General features: G+C 58.0%; 2 protein-coding genes across 2 annotated transcripts in view; both read right to left on the reverse strand.

Annotated features, from left to right (window-relative positions):
* LOC122364224 (SET and MYND domain-containing protein 4-like) lies at positions 1-7296 on the reverse strand. Its single transcript, XM_043334411.1, has 11 exons — positions 6076-7296; positions 5661-5808; positions 5272-5444; positions 4926-5008; positions 4446-4594; positions 2634-3004; positions 2223-2436; positions 1848-1965; positions 1452-1565; positions 1113-1236; positions 1-611 (listed from the first exon to the last, which is right to left on the reverse strand). The coding sequence occupies exons 1-11, from the start codon at positions 6386-6388 to the stop codon at positions 433-435; spliced, it is 1986 nt and encodes a 661-aa protein (XP_043190346.1). The 5' UTR covers positions 6389-7296; the 3' UTR covers positions 1-432.
* Positions 7133-18450, reverse strand: part of LOC122364228 (protein bunched, class 2/F/G isoform-like) — a 21734-nt gene continuing 10416 nt past the window's right edge. The window contains exons 4-6 of the mRNA XM_043334417.1: positions 16868-16937; positions 8583-8905; positions 7133-7139 (exon numbers count right to left, since the gene is read on the reverse strand). Of these exons, the coding sequence (XP_043190352.1) occupies positions 7133-7139; positions 8583-8905; positions 16868-16937 (400 nt within the window). The remainder of the gene's footprint in view (positions 7140-8582; positions 8906-16867; positions 16938-18450) is intronic.

Genomic DNA, 18450 nt, shown 5'->3' on the forward strand with positions numbered 1-18450 from the left:
TTGCAAACATGTATTTCATCATCCGCGTCGACGGATTACGGCTTCCAGATTTACTCGGGGTACGTATTGACCTGAAAGGTTATAATGGTAGGTACACGGACGCAAACGTACACAGCAAGCGCGAAAAGTTGGCGACAGTATCGCTGCGGATTTAACACTTTTTCACTCGACGCTGAGACCGACCTTTCGAAAAGAGTCGAGACTCGTACATTGGCGGGGAAAGTCGGTAACAGCACGAAATCGTAAACTGACCTCGGGTTGAATCCCTGACCAGCTATTTCGATACCTCACGTTGCATTGCAATGCCACGGCGTAATGGGTAGGCCTGAACGGAAACGACAAATTATGCTCGTCCAGCCGTCGCCGTATCACTTAGTAATGAATTATTGTCGTGAGCTAAACCACAAACGACCGAACGCTCTCTGCGGGCGATCAGGGTTTGTTTTCCGCGATGAACTTGTTGCCCTGTGTGAGCATGACCTTTCGGATGGCCTGCTGGCAGAGGTGGTAGTCGCGGTAGGGCGGGTACAGACACTGGTCCAGCCGGCTGAGGTTCGACATCAGCGTCTGCATCCCGCGCGTCAGCTCGCCCGTCTCCAGGTCCCGCATACCTGCCGGCAGGTCAGAGGTCACAGACAGGTCAGAGGTCACAGACGGGTCACAGAGGGGTCAGTGGGTCAGCTCGCCCGTCTGAAGGTCCCTCATACCTGCCGGCGGGTCACAAACAGGTCACAGTGGTCAACTCGACCGTCTGCAGGTCCCACATTTATTTGTACTGACGGGGCACAGGTCAGAGAAGGTCAGGGTAGGTCTCCAGGTCACCAAACAGAGAGGTTCAGGTCAGAGTCGGTCGGATCAAGTTTCCGGATAAATCATCACTGTCGACAGGACACGGGTCACAGGTGGTGTACGCACTGCAGGTCACGGGATCAGAATGGGTCAGTTGTGCCCTAACAACGTGATATCAATAGGTATCACCTCACGTCGTTCAGCTGAACTTACAACAAGTCGCCATAATGCCAACGTTAACGCTTTCGTGCTGGTTTTGGAATTTGTATGGCTTTAAAACAGCGACAACTCGGCTGTTTCCGTTCTGTGAGCAGCCTGCTCACCGGCTCTGTAGGCGGCGTCGGTGTCCTGCAGGACCTTGAGCGCCTTCATGATGTTGGTCTCGTGCCCGCAGTGCTGGCAGGTGAAGAGCGGCGTCATCGTCTCCGTGGAGACCGGCAGCGGTCTCTGCCGAGAACCCACGGCGCGGGTATCAGCCTCCGACTCAGGGATGGGCTCCCGATCAGTAATCGAGCGGCGCCCATTGGCGTAACTCGGAACAGGCGTAGGATGGCACTTATTTAATTAACTTATTAAAATGGTAATTAAAGCAACTGAAAACATCTCAACATCTCAATATAACCGGACACTGGGCGGTCGCCTCTGACTATGAGCGTCGGTACCTTGCAGGTGGTGCATTTGAACTTGAGTACCGAGTTGTCCATCTCCTCGAATGTGGGCCACATCTCCGTACACGGCGTGCAGTGACACTCAAACTCGTAACGTTCGCGCAGGTACTGAAACGGAAATTAAACACCTGCTCAAAAGGAAACTGGGTTAAGCAATAAGCGTTGAACATGTAAACGATTTTGACTGAACAGATGCCGAGGTCGTAGGACATAAATATAACTTATCAAATGCAACCGATAAAGTGGCACATCAACAAAGAGGCTGCAGCCTGAACGTTCTGTCCAAGGGTCTTCCTAAATGCTGTGCTAGACGCTGCCTGTCCACAACCGGCTCAATTGGGTCTTTTATAGATTAGCACATTAACAATCGTTCTATGGACAAAATCGTACCTGCAATCGCTCTCTGAGCGGCTTCTGCGTAAATATCGGACCGTAGTTTTCCGCTATGAGGTCTCCCTTCTCGATGTTCTTGATTGCACGAGCGATTACGTTGTTACCGCTGAAATAACTGCAACAACAGAGCAAAGCAATGAGGGTTAAACGAGAACTTCCTGATATGGCATGAAGGCGTGCAACGTGCACGACTAAATGCGCTGTTTTGTTTAAATGTTTTGGTTTATATCGTTAAACCATTTATAAGTTAACAAGTAAAGGAACCCACATAGAGTATAGCTTAGCCTTCTGAGCCTGTCGGCACAGCTGTTGCGTTTGGTACGGTCAATTCCCACCCTCCCGGCGCTCCGTCCGGCCGCGCTCGTCACTGACCGCACGATGCCCGGGTCGCAGGAGTGGTTGAAGAGCGCCAGCGTCGGGTAGACGGCCGCGCCCACGAACACACTCTCCGAGCCGTCCAGGTTGTTGTGGCCCTTCATGCGCAGTTCGGCCACCTCGTGCGCGTTGTAGGGCACCAGTTGAATGTGGTGCAGCAGCAGGCCGCCCACGAACCGGCGCCGGTCGTCCAGGACAGCGGTGTCCACCTCTGACAGGAGAGGGGGGGGGGATGAAAGTCGGATATGTTATTCACGGTTCAGGGGTCGTCCAGAAAAGCATAGTCCAACAGAAATTCATCCCGGCTGCTGAGCACCGATTTATTTTTCCCGGATATTTTACTGCTCACAATCGGCATTTTACTTCTCACCCGCTACACTCTCCCCGTCTCCCTCAGTTACCGCTCACCGTCTCCGAAGTAGCCCTGGAACTGCAGACAGCGCAGCATGAACACGGCCATCAGTGTGAGCGGGAACAGGGTCTCGGGTGTGCGCCGGTCGGTGTGCGCCACCAGCCGGTACACGGCGCCGTAGTCCTGTCCGCTGTAGGGCCCGGCCGGCGGCTGGCTGAGCCGCGGCCGCGCCGCCAGCAGCTGCTGCACGCTGAGCCGGGTGGTCAGCCGCAGCGACAGCAGACACGTCACGCTCATACCGGAGGCGTAGAGCAGCTCCTGGATACGGCACTCCACCCGGTGGTAGGAGCCCAGCGCCGCCTCGCGGCAGGGCAGCGAGCAGAACAGCACGCCGCTGCAGACCGTGCACGGCACGCAGTCGCGGATCCTGACAGCACAGGCACAGGGGGATGGGTGTGGGTGCATTTGGGGCCCGGTAATATGGTACATAATACGGTAATCCACACGGTACATCGGCGGAATCGGCGATCCACGGATCGGGAGAATGATTGGCGGGGGATCGTCACTCGTGCAGGTTTGTGACAAACAGCGCAAATATTACCCATTCTGTCAACGAACATACCAGTGGAGGCGGTTTTTCGCATTCATTATGCGGTGAGGCGGTGTTAATTGTTCCCGTGTTACCTGACGTGGCAGTGCAGGCAGTGGGTGCCGTATTTCTGTAGCGTTACCTGACGTGGCAGTGCAGGCAGTGGGGGCCGTATCTCTGTAGCGGCAGTTACCTGACGTGGCAGTGCAGGCAGTGACATTGTATTTCTCTGGTGATGCCGTCAGTATTGTTCCCGTGTTACCTGACGTGGCAGTGCAGGCAGTGGGGGCCGTATTTCTGTAGCGTTACCTGACGTGGCAGTGCAGGCAGTGACATCATATTTCTGTGGTGATACCGTCTGTATTGATCCCGTGTTACCTGACGTGGCAGTGCAGGCAGTGTGTGCCGTATCTCTGTAGCGTTACCTGACGTGGCAGTGCAGGCAGTGTGTGCCGTATCTCTGTAGCGTTACCTGACGTGGCAGTGCAGGCAGTGGGTGCCGTATCTCTGTACTATTACCTGACGTGGCAGTGCAGGCAGTGAGTGCCGTATTTCTGTAGCGTTACCTGACGTGGCAGTGCAGGCAGTGAGTGCCGTATCTCTGTAGCGTTACCTGACGTGGCAGTGCAGGCAGTGAGTGCCGTATCTCTGTAGCGTTACCTGACGTGGCAGTGCAGGCAGTGAGTGCCGTATCTCTGTAGCGTTACCTGACGTGGCAGTGCAGGCAGTGTGTGCCGTATTTCTCCGGTGATGCCGTCTGTATTGTTCCCGTGTTACCTGACGTGGCAGTGCAGGCAGTGGGTGCCGTATCTCTGTAGCGTTACCTGACGTGGCAGTGCAGGCAGTGAGTGCCGTATCTCTGTAGCGTTACCTGACGTGGCAGTGCAGGCAGTGAGTGCCGTATCTCTGTAGCGTTACCTGACGTGGCAGTGCAGGCAGTGGGTGCCGTATTTCTGTAGCGTTACCTGACGTGGCAGTGCAGGCAGTGGGTGCCGTATCTCTGTAGCGTTACCTGACGTGGCAGTGGAGGCAGCGGGTGCCGTATTTCTGTAGCGTTACCTGACGTGGCAGTGGGGGCAGTGGGGGCCGTATCTCTGTAGCGTTACCTGACGTGGCAGTGTAGGCAGTGAGTGCCGTATCTCTGTGGTGATGCCGTCTGTATTGTTCCCGTGTTACCTACCTGACGTGGCAGTGCAGGCAGTGGGTGCCGTATCTCTGTAGTGTTACCTGACGTGGCAGTGCAGGCAGTGGGTGCCGTATCTCTGTAGCGTAGCGTTACCTGACGTGGCAGTGCAGGCAGTGGGTGCCGTATTTCTCGGGCCGGAGGACGGCCGCGAACGGCTTCTCCACCACGAGAACGTCTCCGACGGCCACCGGCTGGGCGCTGACGGCGAACCGACCCTCCTCGGCAGTCTCCCGCACTGCCACCTGTCGGCCAGAGGCGGAAACTCAGCGGCCCGAGTGGGGCGCGGAATGGGAGGCAGGTGCAGCGCCCGTATATCCATCCAGTGACTACAAATGCTGTATACTTACGTCACTAGCCGATCAAATGCATTTGTTTGTACTTCGCGGTGCAAAAAGAGGGGAGAAGTAAAAATATTCAAAATATAACATTTTATTATAAATCGTCGTCGACAAAAGATTGTAATAGCAGAGCGCCGGCCTTGTATCGATTATGTTGTCCGTTATGGACAATGTTGTACCGACTTTGATACATCGTGACGGTAAACGTACGCAGCCGAGTGGGTCGGTTTCTCACCTTTTTGGACGCTGCCGGGTACATCTGGTTGGCTCCGGCGGTGAGGGACGGCAGCGGAGGGAGCCAGCTGTGCGGCTGGGGGTCTGGAACACGGCCGGCCGGGAGTGAGGGCGGGGCGGGGAGGGGTGCATCATCATTGTCGCTCTGTGTTGTACGCCAGGAATGACCATAATGACCAAAGTGGACAAACTTATTATTCGAAAGCGAAGAGCTTCTACGTATTGCGCTCATACCGACGAATATCTCGAACAGCACCAAATCTATTATCAAAATGTTCTGCTCAGCTTCCATTTAAAAACCACTATGCTATTTATGCACAATGTGCTCTACAGCTGTGTTTACCCACCGGCGTCGGTGTACTTGCTCTTCTCGAAGAGCGCCAGCATCTTCTGCACCTCCTTCTGCCAGTGCATCTGCTTGCCGTCGCCGAGGCTGGCGTCGTCCAGTGCCTTGATGACGCTCTGGAAGGCCGTCTTGGCCTCGGTGAACCGCCTCAGTGCCATCAGACTGCGGGCGCGCCTGGGGAGCGGCAGGGGTCCCCACGGGGGGGGGGGGGGGGGTACATACGTCAGTTGCGACAGGAGACTGAGGAGCGCGACAGAGGACCCCGGGAGGCACGTCAGCGGCAGGAGAGGGCTGCAAGCGGAATTACTCTCCTAAAGAATTGCAAGCGGAATTATTGACATGCAAATAACGTGCAAATGAATAACCGTCTCTGTCGAAGAACCGTCTCACCTGTCGAGCACCTTGTAGCGGAGCGCGGTGGGGTAGCCGGAGAGCAGCGCCAGCTCGATGTCGGCCAGGCAGCGCTGGTGTTTTCCCGTGTGGTAGAGGCAGGCAGACCGGTTGGCGGCGCACACCGCCACCAGCTCGCTGACGCCGTCTGGGGACAGACACGCGTCAGCAGGTCACAGCAGGTCAAATGGCACACAGCAGGTCACACCGCCACCAGCTCACTGACGCCGTCTGGGGACATGGCGTCAGCAGGTCACAGCAGGTCAAGTAGCACACAGCAGGTCACACGGCCACCAGCTCGCTGACGCCGTCTGAGGGGGGGGGGGGGGAGGGGGAGACACACGTCAGCAGGTCACTGACACCGTCACGCCATCAGCTCGCCGACACTCGCCCCTCCCCGCCACTCGCTGCTCACCTTTGTACGGCGCCTTGGCCATGGCCTGGCTGTAGCAGCGCATGGCCGCCGGGTAGTTGCCCTCGGAGAAGAGTTTGTTTCCCTCGTCCTTCCTGGCCCGGGCCTCGGTCTCGTCCTTCTCCTTGTAGACGTGCTGCAGGGCCACCTGGCGCACCTCGGGCAGCTCGTACACGAAGGCCACGCGCTGCTCGTCCGAGCTCAGCGCGCAGAAGCCCGTCCACTGGTCGGCGCTCAGGCTGCGCATCACAGACTGGCTGAACGGCCTGAAGAAGCCGGCCCGCTCCTCGTCCAGTTCCGGCCGCTCCAGAGGCATGGCGGCGGCGGCAGCGACTCCGGGTAGGTGCCAGTCAGAAGCGGGACAACGGTCGGACAGCTCAGGGCGGCAGGGACTCCGGGGAGGTGCCGGTCAGGAGTGGGATCACGGTCGGACAGCTCAGGTTAGCACAGACGGTCTTGGAATACCACTCAGGCGCTCTGTGCCTGTGGTCTCACTCACACTTAGCACAGGACCGCAATTCACAGCCTTCCGCAGGTCACTAGCCGACTCAGACCAAACCAACAACAGGCTATCACTGAGTCCGACGCAAAGTCTGACCACGTTCTCCTCAATAAGCGGCTGCCGACGACTTCGGGAGCGTTCTGCTATGCTCGCCTCGTCCTACCTGAACCGAAGCTGGAAGTACGACGCAGCCGGTGCGACGCTGCTGGGCCCCGACGAGCGCGACGCGACGCGACGGAGCCACGAGCTGTCGGCGGCACGCTGGGCAGCGAGCCAGCGGCCATCGGCGTGGGGCGCTCCTCGCCACTGGAGGTGCAGCTCGAGACGGCGGTACGCTGAGCAGCAGACGAGCTGCAGGTACTGAGCAGCGGGAAAAAGGAGAGGTAAACAACTTAGGTACGGTGCAATCATGGTCTGCAGGAAGCATAACAGCGTCTCATCTAGGTGATCTGAGAGGATGCCTACACATAATGTCTTCAATTTGCATGTCGTCAGCGCTCTGCATAACTTGATCCTCAGGTGTGTATTTTTGGAACAGCAAGGAAGTGAAGGCACCACTCAGCATCTGGCGAGGGAGTAAAAACTACCGTTATCAAACCACCCGACAGATGGCAGGACCTGTACCATTGGCCAGTCCATTGCGTGCTGACGTACCGCCGCGGCCCTCGCACGGAAGGGTCGTGGGCGACACGCGACCCTGCGTCTATCTGTCAGGCCCGGGTCTGAAATAGCCTCGAACGGGGTTAACGGCATGCAGATCAACTTCGCTAGCCAATCCGATAAAACAGCGAAACGAGTTACGTCGCTCCAGAGACCTCCAAAGCACAATACGGTCATGTGACTCATGCATGAAGTGTCATGCACGAGTCACACATTAGTCAGTTGAATAATGCGCCCCATTGACTTTACATCCAGTTCAATAGCTATCGTGGCGTATCTCTTAGTTTTGATCACACCCGAGGTCACCAGTCTTCTTTTTTCGGTACGCGAGCGAACAGATGTCCGTCAATCTAGCAGCATTGATATTCGCGAATCTGCTGCTGGCACCCAGACATTCTGCCTGGCCGAAGATGCTGCTCTGGCAGCGAACTCGCCGAATTTCTGTCTACCAGCAGCAGATTCGCGAATATCAATCTGCTGCTAGAATGACGGACATAACAAACAGCCATCTTCAGCGGTAGGCAAGCACCACAATTGTCCAGCGTTATGGCCTGGTCGGACGCATTTTCCAGCGATTACATCAGCCCGCTGTCTGCAGGACGACTGCCAACACCCCTCCCCCTCCCGCCGGGCACATGACCACATAACTCCCACCATGGCACCTCTAGGGCGTCAGTAACCACAGTACCTACCACCAAACAGCGAGCGATTTGTTCAGCACCTGTATTCCTGTTCAGACACAGCGCATACCACTCGGCTCCTCTCACGTTAGACACACACATGGCAGGAAACAGCTCATCCATAGTAATGGACATGATCATCATATCATTTCTACATAGTGGGGTGCGGCCGGGCGGGCGGCGGCGCCGGGACTGCACAGTCTCTGCCGCGCCCGCCGCAGTGCGCGCACCAATATAACACTCGGCCGGGCGCCCATATTGCTCTGTTCCGGCGGCGGCTCGCCCTGTCGGTCCCCTGTCGTCCGGGCGGACTCGGGCGGTGCGCCGCGCTCAGACTCAAACCCGTACAAATCAGCAGTCCTCGGCCGGCCCGTCCCCCTCAGAGCAGGCGGGCGCGCCGCGGCTCGGCACGCGCCGCCGCGGTCCACGCGAGCGCGCCGCCACTTCTCCGGAGCGCGCCGCGCCGCACCAATCAAAAATAAATATCAACGCCTTCAAAGATCACTAGCCGGAAAACAGCTCACGGAGCGCCGGCGGCGGCTCGTCCACCACGGGCGGAATCTGCCGCCCGCCGCCCGCCCCGGCACCGTCCAGTCTCGCGCGCGGGCGGCGGCGGCACCGGCGGCGGCAGCTAGGTGGCCGGGCCGCCGGCTCCGGGCGGCGGCGGCTGCGGCGCGGCCGGGCCGCCGGCCGCCGACTGGGCGGGAGCGGGCGCGGGCGCGGCGGCCGGCGCCACGGCGGGCGGCGCGGACACCGCCGCCACAGAGGCCGGTACGGACGCCACCACCGAGACGGAGACGGGCGGCGGCGGCGACGGCGCCAGGCTGGGCACCGTCTCCAGCTGAGCCAGCACCTGCGGCGACGCGTTGCTCTTGAGCACCTCGTTCTCGCGCTCGAGGGCGCTGATCTTGTCGACCAGTTTGGAGATGTTGGCCTTGAGGACGTCCACCTCCTCCCTGACTGCCAGCAGCAGGTGTGACTTGACCAGGTCCTGACGGGCACACGGACAGACGTTAGAACTCAGAGACGGCGTACAGGCGCACACACACAACACAGTGTGTACGACGATCGTCTGTGAAAGTAACTATAGTAGCTAAGCGAAACGACTCTTCACCTAACCGCTTCTCATTACAATCACTACCGTAAAGTGGGGCTATTTGAGACAGTGGGGCTATTTTAGACAGTATTTAAAATCGCTATAAAATGAAGATCGTTTGATTTTTGTGTAATATTTTTGCTCAGGGAGGTGTGGAATCGAGCAGTTAATCGCCTGAGCAAAAAATTAAGCATTAATTTTAAGTGGTTTTTATTTTATAGCAATTTTAAATACTGTCTCAAATAGCCCCACTGTCTCAAATAGCCCCACCTTACGATATCGATATTGCCCCTCTATCCCCCCCTGACACATACTCCAAGCTGAACAGAGTTCCAACACGGTAGAAGCTCGCGCTACGATAACCCTATCATCTCTGGAGGACCGTGTGAGATTCGCGCCCGGCAGGAGCTGGCCAAGCACCACACAGAACGACAGTCGCCAGTGCCCAGATCAGCGAAGGACCGATACATCCGCCCAAGGGCGCACACAAGGGGGGGGGGGCACACGGGCCCGTGCCCCCCCATTCGAGTTGGGGGGCCCAACTCGAAGGAAGGGGCCCATTTGAGGCGGCCTTCGGCCGCCTCAAATGGGCCTCTAACTAATCCTTAGACTACCGAAGACCGTGTACAAAGGGCCCTAAAATGGCCTTAAAGGGCCCTCAGATGTCTCAAAAGGCCCTCAGATGGCCTCGAAGGGCCCTCAGTTAGCGTCATAGGGCCCTAATCTGTTGTCAAAGGGCCCTTAGATGGTGTCAAAGGGCCCTCAGATGGCCTTAAGGAGCCCTCAGATGACCTCAAAGGACTCTCAGATGGCCTTAAAGGGCCCTCAGATAGCCTCAAAGGGCCCTCAGCTAACGTCAAACGGACGTCAGAAGGCCTTAAAGGGTGTCAAAGGTCCCTGAGCTGGCGTCAGAGGGCCATGCCCTTGCGTCAAACGGCTCTCCGAAGGCTCTAAAGAGTCCTTTGCTGGTGACAGAGGGCCCCCAGCTGGTGCCAGATGGCCCCCAGCTGGCGCCAAATGGCCATCAGAAGGTCTCAAACGGTCCTCAGCTGGCGTCAAGCGGCCCTCAAAAAGCCTCAAGGGCCCTTAGAAAACCTCAAGGGGCCCTTAGAAGACCTCAAGGGCCCTCAGAAGGCCTTAAAGAGCGTCAAAGGGCCTTGAGCTAGCGTCAGAGGGCCCCCCAGCTAATGCCAGAGGGCCCTGAGCTAGCGTCAAACTTAAAGTGCCCTTAGCTTGTGTCAGAGGGCCCCAGTTGGTGTCAGAGGGTCATCCATTGGCGTCTAATGGCCATCAGAAGGCCCAAAAACACGATCCTCAGCTGGCGTCCAACGGTCCTCAGCTGACGTCAAGAGGCCCTCAAAAGGCCTCAAAGGCCCCTCGACTGCTCATAGGGCCCTTAGAAGGCCTCAATGGGAACTCAAGAGACGTTAAACGGCCCTCAAAAGGCTTGAAAGGGCCCCCTGCTGATGGCAAAGGGCTCGCACCTGAGTCAATAAGAGCCTTGTCAAAAAACGGACCTGAGAAACCTTGCCGGCCCTTCTGCGGGACTCCTACACTTACCGGAGTGGCCCCCGTTTACTGAGGGGCCCTGGTTATTGATGGGGTTCCTCGTTACTTAACGCCTGGTTACCAGGGGGGCCCATGGTTACCTGGTGGGCCCCTGATCAATTGAAAACCCCTGGTCATCTGAAACGCCCCTGATTACCTAAAGGGCCCCTAATCACTTGGATTCAGTGACATAGCAAGGGAGCGAGGGGGTACGTGCCCGTTCTCGGGTTTAGGGTTCCTTCAAAACCGAGGGCCCTGCGGCGCCAGTTGGTAGCAGAGGGCTCGCGCTGGCCGCACTTCAACTCGGAAGGACACCACAGGGCTTGTGGGGGCACGCTATTGGCTCCTATTTAGCCACAATTATCTTCATAAAGGCCCAATGCCGGTTTCTGAGAGACCTCGCCGGCCGCTCAGGGCCCTAGTAACGGCCAACGAGGGATTGGCTGCTATGGCTCTACATCCGTCTGTGATAGACACACGGTCCACACCAGTGTTTCTAAAGGCACCCACAACGGCAACTGCGAGGCCCCTCGCTTCACCTCCAAGGGACCCCCACCAGCGCATCTTAAGGGCCTACATCGGCGGCTCTGAGAGTCCCCACATCGACGCCTCTGATGGCCACGTACCAGTGACTCTGAGGGCCTCTTAGCAGCCTCCGAGTGTCCTTGCCAGCCTATGACGGGCCACTTTCCACTTGCAGGCCATTTTGCAGGGCCACACACATGCCAATGATGACCCCACCAGTGTCTTTAAGCCCTAAGACCCCGCAACGGCGCCTGTGAGGACCCAACACCAGCGCATCTGACGGCCTTTCACTGGCACCTCTGAGCGCGCCACACACCGGTGACTCTGAGGAGCTCGCTCGCTTCGCTCGCTCGTAAAATACCATGTAAATTAGGCATTAGTGTACATGAGGCACACTCCTCGGGCATAAATGATACTTTTGCCTGCCGATTTTCCACATTTTCTCATGCAAAGACCGTTTTAAAGAGACCCGTCTGCCAGTGAGACTGGACCCACCGTGCCTTCCTCCTCCCATGGAAAGGTCCTGGATACATCCTTGCCTGAGCTAACCCCGGGCCACCGGGTGACTCGCGGGCCCGGGGTTCGCGAAAAAAAAGCTAAAAAAAGCATGCTAGCGTAAAAATATATATTATATATGTTTTGAAAATTAAGCTGGTACCGAAATAATTGTTTTACCTACCATGCATTGACAAACCAATTGCTCAAGCTTCAAACCAACCGAAATATAGCCCCGTGGGCCGTATTTTTTTGGGGGGGGGGGGGGCCCTTCGGCATGGGGGGCCCAGTTCGAAGGTCGTGCCCCCCCCCATTCAAAAATCCTGTGTGCGCGCCTGCATCCGCCACGAACCCGCTGCGCAAAATGTGGAGCTCAACAACGTAGAGCGAAAGGCGAGCACACACCAGGAAGATGTAAAACGGCGCGCTATCTGTGATGGAATAGTGAATCTCCGCCGCAGAGCTCTGTGGTTACCACTGAGTCAGACGGGCAGTCTGGAACTGTCTGTGGTGGCCCGCCGCCGCGTCCAGCCTCACGTCCGGTGTCTGTCCGCCGTGTCCCGTCTCACGTCCGGTAGCCAGGGCTCACCGAGGCCGGCTGGCCGCTAGTCAGGAGACTGCTACACGGAATTCCTGGATTACCACACAGCGCCGCCCGGCCCTGCTTCAGCGCAGACACCGTCCACTCGGGACCGACAGAAGTCTAATGGCGCGGTGTGTGGCGCGCTTTGAGCCGGACCGTGCTCGGAAAGGCAGGTGTCCAGTTCCACGGCATCCTACCGGCTGACTGGTCAGCTGTTCACAGAAAGCAGCGGATGTTTGCTGATGCTGATCTAAGCTGCCAAGCGCTGGCCCAGCATCCACTAATGGAAATAAACGCAGTCACATTGGATCTCAAATTGAAATACGATCCCTTCAGTAGTGAAGACTGAAAAAAAACAGCTATCAAGAACGAAAGAACGGAACATTTACCAAATTAGTGTCAACGAAGAACAAAAAGCTCGTCCTGTTTCTTGTTAACACTGCCGCTGGTAAAAAAAACGACATTCGTGACCATCCAATCCAAGCAGGAATCGAATTAATTCGCTATCACGAGCTCGCCGCGTGTATGGACTAGGCTGGAGCACCTGACGGGCAGCGTTCAGCTGAGTGTGTGAACACGTGTCCACAGAACTCCCAGAGTCGGTCGATGGTACTGCGGTGGGCAGCCGGGGAGGGGTGGGGCGCGCCCGGGTGAAGGAGCGGGGCGCGCCCGGCGCCGCAGGGCAGGGGCGGAGCGCGGCCCGGCTGGAGACGAGACGATCGCACCCCATCAGTGAAGTGTAAACACTCCTGAGCATTTTCTCGTCAGTTCCAGGATTTCACCCCACCTAGAATTCTGACAGACCGGTTGCCATGCAAGTATTCGGGTCCGATACCACATATTTCATGTGACTCATGTCCCGTCAAAAGACTGTCAGCAGCGGGCCGGGACGGCTATCAGAGGAAAGGGCACTACTAATTATTAATCAGACTAACATCAGACACATACCTATTAACTATATAAAAACTCACACACATCATCGCACAGAGACGCACCGAACCTGACCACGCCCTCGCCCAGAGTCTACCATTAACCCGCGCCCGAGTATGAGCCGTCGGACGTCTGTCCGGACGGTACGCACCTCGTCATCCACCAGCACGTAGACGTGCTCGTCCACCAGCTTCACGTCAAACACCATTGACGTCTTACGGCGCGGCCGGGCCGGGAACGAGCCCGCTGACGGCACATTTCCGCACACCAGCATCGCTCAGCGCCGGGGCACAACGGGAACCAGCGACAGCCGAGAGAGGAGAGGGCGCACACCACCGACTCGAGGACCGACTGGAGCGAGCCACCCGCGCCCGAGGCAGTCGTGACCCGACCCGGTGTGTCGGAGCGGCGTCTGGATGGCGACTGGCCCCGCGGGCCGCCGCGCGGGCGCCGCTCCCCTGCCGCCCGACCGCCAGATGGCGCCCGGCAGCGGACGGACGGACGGCGCGCCAAGCTGTCTGGGCCGCCGCCGCCGCCGCGCCCGTCGGATCTGGGCCGCACGGCTCGTGTGCCGCCCCCGCCAGACACCGCGACTGCCCCGGTCCGGTCTCCACAGGACCGGAGCGGTAAAACGTCCCTGCCCTGTCGCCCGTCCTTCGCTGGTGCCGGGCGGATGGACGAAAGTGACGAGCTCGGGGTAAACATTCATCTGCTGGACTGTCTCCCTCGCAGCACTGCTGAGTCTGTCACCTCTCCCACAAAGACAGCTCCCCAGTCCCCACTGAGCTAGTGCCCCCTTCTCCGCCGCCACCTGTGCCGTGGGCGGCTTCCCCATGACAACAGACTGTGCCAACGGCGGGGGGTGGGGGGTCGTTTCGCCGAAACCGGCGGTGCAGGTTGCGTATCGGGGCCAGAGAGGGGTCGCCGCCGGGTCAGAATAGCTCCTCCGACCCACCGGGGAGTGGGCGGCACGCGCCATCATGACTGGCATGACGCGGATGGCACAGAGACGGGGCCGGCCCGGGGTCAGGTCAAACCGGGCCGGGCCGGCGCACGGCAGGCCAGACGGACAGCTATTTTAGCAGCGCCCACCCCATCCTGGTCCGCACGGGCGCCGCAGCTCCCCATACAAGGCCGGCCGACGGCAGAGCCAGCCAGCCGGACGGACTAATCTGCGCTTATTAAGGACACGTGTACAGAGTGTACCCCCGACAAACGGCCCCTGCAGTGGGGACAGCGCCGCAACGACGGACAAGAAACGGTCGTTGTTCCGAGCGACGGCCACACAACGTCGACCTAATTACAGTCACCTTGTTAACGACAGTTTCTTCTTCTGAACGAAAATATTGGGTACAAAATATTTTGCGAAAAGTGCAGCAAGATAATAGGACAACAGGCTTTGAATTAGGTTACCTTAAAAGACCAGACAACATAGACACTGCGACCTTGAAAGCGATGGATAACAATCTAGCTTTTTTAGCTAATAGGACGGCGTACCGTAATGATCGATGTCCCTTAGGAATCCAGGGTAAAACATCAGCGTAATTATGGTACGCCGACGAAAGCGATTGTCTGAAGGTCACAGATCACACGTATAGATCCTTTGAAATATGAGGACGAGAATAACATAGGACGACTTCAAAGGCATACTATAGAACTAAGCGCTCGAACCGAGGGACACAGTTGTAAATGGTGAATAGATTGCATTTTCAAGTGTCCTGAACCTAAAGGTTTAATTCCCATTTCAGCAGTCAAGCCCAGTTCTGCCTTTCCATAGCTATTAGCTACGTCACTCATTTACCCCTTGAAATAGCCCTCCAGGCTCCTCTGCAATACCGCCAATCTCTGCCCAACACGGCCCCTCACGCAGAGCGACCGACTCTGTCTTGTAGCAGGACGTGCGTGGCTCGGGAAAGTGGGTCGGGAGGACGCCCCAGGGACGGCCAAGGCCGCCGCTGCCGCCCGGGGGAGGAGAGGAGAGGAGGGGAGAGGAGAGGAGAGGAGGGGAGGGGAGGAGGGGAGGAGGGGAGGGAGAGGAGGGGAGATCGATGGTCCCACTGGATGCGAATAGGCTGCGTATGCTGCCGGGGACGGCCCGCGGGAGGGGCCTAGGGACGGTCGGCCGTCCGTGATGGTAAAACAGCGGCGGCCGCAGAGCAGCGGGGTCATCAACAAGGCGGCGCGCCACACAGAGGAGACAGAGCGAGCAACATCATCATATCTCAGAGACCGAGATGGAGACGTCCACTCAGGGAGCACCGGATTATGGTAATACGAGACGGGTGGTGGCCGGTCACCGCATAATTCGGACCATGACACATTCAGGTGACGCATGATACAAAATGAGTTATTCAGTGATAAAGGACAGAATCTGTAAAAGCTACGTCACCTTGTGATAAATATGAATTTATCGACGACTGCACGGCCCAGTGATAACATAACTGCATAGCCCAGTTATGTTCCAATGACCCGTTCCGCTGAGGAAGAACGAAAAATATGCTATATCCATTAACTAGCTCTTCGTAGACCTGGCAAATCAAACCTCTATTTAATTATCGCTCTCCATATTTATAATGGCTAATCAGACAGGTGCAACGTTCGAGCCTGCCACCAGGCAATGACACATCGCCGCCTATATGACATCAGACAAGGAAATGACGTCATACATCCTCCTCAGCCTCCAATCACGTCCGAAGACTAACCCACGTCTCACGTCAGGAGATCGCCGCGGTGGGTGACATCACAGGGTGAGGTCACACCTTGGTTATGACGTCACACACCACACTCAGGTGACGCCGTTCCCGCTGCTATGGTCGTGTCTGATGGCCTCAGCCGCTCGCCCCGGCCGCCATTACACCGGCTCACCGAGAGCGGCCGGAGCCGGGCCCGCATCACGGACCGCCGAGAACAAAGCCACTCATCGTCAGCTCTGAGCGCCGGGCTGCGGTAGGCGCCGTACAGACAGCCGGCTCGGCACGGCCGCCGGCCATCGACCGGCGATATTTCCCAGTGCCAGGGAGCAATGGCTCAGTGGCACTGGCTTCGGGGCCTCTCCGGCGCCCCTGTAACGTCAGCTGACCGAGGGTCCGTCGGACGGCGCACGGAGGGCGGAGCCACCACCCCGTGATCACGGCAGTCCGAGAGAGGCAGCCGCACGCAACGCGCAGCGCGCGGCAGAGAGAGGACGATAAAAACACGCCCCGAAACCGGCCGGCGGTCACGCGATCCAGAGAGGGGTTCAGCCGAGCCGCCGGGCCCGGCCAGAGTCGGTACCGTGACCGGCCCTGAGCCACGGGGACCAATACGTCAACGAACACCCGGAACTGACAGCGGTCTCGGCACACGTCCCGTGGCCGTAATCAGGGTACGACACGCTACGAGAGGTCACGTGAGGCTCGTCTCGGCAAAAACGTCCCTGCAGCGGACGCGACGCGTAGCCGCGATTATGATCTGCTGCGCTGATCGCACTGATTGGGCATCGATCGCCGATAATGGTCCACCCGGCACTGACGGCAATCACTGACACCGACTGCACCGGCAGAAACTGGCGCCGACTGCAGAGGACAGGCACCGCCGGCAACCGCCGACGCTGGCTGCAGCGGGAAAGGATCGGCGACAATCACTGACACTGACTGCAGAGGGCAGGAACTGGCACCGACTGCGGCCGGCAGGGAAAGGACAGACGCCTCACACACACCGCGCGGTGATTCCCGGCCACCCACTCAATGCGCCGGCACAGCCCTCTGACCCTCCGCCGAACTCCCTCACCCACTCACCATTGCCTGTTCGATTTTGTTGTCGATCGGCTCCGTCTTCTCGACGGCGCCGGAGCTGCCCGGCGAGGTGCTGCAACACACGGGAAGGGGCGCACAGTCAGTCGTCAGTCGGCGCGGCACAGATGGCAGGGAGGCCATACAGGGGCAGCGGGAACTCCGCAGCAGGCGGCAGCGGCCGCACAGGAGACACAGGGCACAACACGGCGGGCGGCAGGGCTCGCACAATCTACAGAGGGCACAACCAAGCGGCAGCAATTAGTTGATACGGGCCGTGATTCTGAAACAGCAACCCAGCGGGCGGCGGCTCCGGTAGATAGCCCGTTCGATTCTCGTGTGGAATGCGGGCCATGTCCGGCCGCTGCAGTGACCTTTACGATAAAGCCGATGGCATTGCCCGTAAAGCTAACGTGTGAGGTTGCGCACTCGGGTTCCGGAGACACTAAGTCCCCGGATCCCCGGACTGCCACGGCAGCTGAATCGGAAGGCGGCACCTACTGCTGAGGACAGCGGCGGGCGCCACAGCTCGCCTGCCGCGGCGCCTAGCACCAGGGGGAGGCTGAGCAGAACAGGTGGCCCGGTTTGTTTGCGTGCACTGTGAACTATGCAGGAAATGTTCAGCAGTGGCGGTGATCCATGGGGGTCAGGGGTCCGAGGGGTCGCAGCCACCTGGCACCGAGCGGAGAAATGAACTCCTGTGTGCTGGTCACCCTCGTCCGAGAGCGTCCTCCAACGCTGGGTCCAACGCAACTGTCGGACCATCTCCCGACATCAACCGGTGGTATCTGGCGAAACACCGGCGGGTGCCAGCGCCGCCCTGTTCCCCGTCCCCTACTTCGGCACGCGGGAGAAGGCCCGGCCTCCTCTGCCAGCCAGTGCAGCGGCCGATCGCCAACGGAAAATCACACCACTTGTAGAGCAATCGCAGCGGACCAGCCGACCTGGAACGAGTCTGAATCGCAACGGGTCATTGACGGGAATAAAGCAAATCAAATTTCCACAGAGATCCCAAATAATCGAAAACTCATGAACCGTGAAAACGGAATGAGTTTTCTGCCGAGAGCAAAGTTTTGATCGTCCCGGACCGAGTGAGATGAACTTCCTGCTAGCTTTGATCAAAGTTAAAAGCTGTCGGAAACTACAGGGAATGAAACTGACATCCTCTGGAAGCTGAAATGTCAAATCTAAATCAACAAATGACATTTCACTCACCAAAAGCCAGCGACGGCGTATTTAAAAATAAGCACCTACTAAATGCAATAGCAGTTGCGCTAAATGGAGCAACCAATACATGGTACAATATTGACACTAACTACAATGCAGCCTATTTGTAACACCATCTCCACTTCCGGCCGTCCACAAGTGTTGGAATCGTGGACAATTGTTTGACCTCGTCTAGCAAATGCTTCCCAAATCGTCCGACCTGTCCATTTCCTCCCGTCTGAAGCCATCCAACGTCGCACCGTTTCCCGCCTAGCTAGAGGTGCCTGACCTCTGACCGTGACCCGTATGACCTCTCGTCGTTTCCCGCCTAGCTAGAGGCGCCTGACCTCTGACCGTGACCCGTATGACCTCTCGTCGTTTCC

Source organism: Amphibalanus amphitrite, unplaced genomic scaffold (genome assembly GCF_019059575.1).
Source record: "Amphibalanus amphitrite isolate SeventyFive unplaced genomic scaffold, NRLGWU_Aamphi_draft 000662F_arrow, whole genome shotgun sequence".
NCBI classification, from domain to species: domain Eukaryota; kingdom Metazoa; phylum Arthropoda; class Thecostraca; order Balanomorpha; family Balanidae; genus Amphibalanus; species Amphibalanus amphitrite.

What these genes read in the sequence shown, in the direction of transcription:
- LOC122364224 (XM_043334411.1), bottom strand. Translation starts at nt 6,388, where the DNA reads ATGCCTCTGGAGCGGCCGGAACTGGACGAGGAGCGGGCCGGCTTCTTC. An exon ending in TGCGACCCGGGCATCGTGCG is followed by an intron (nt 1,966 to 2,222) that starts GTCAGTGACGAG and finishes CTGTTGTTGCAG; the next exon opens with TTATTTCAGCGGTAACAACG. An exon ending in TCAAATGCACCACCTGCAAG is followed by an intron (nt 1,237 to 1,451) that starts GTACCGACGCTC and finishes GGTTCTCGGCAG; the next exon opens with AGACCGCTGCCGGTCTCCAC.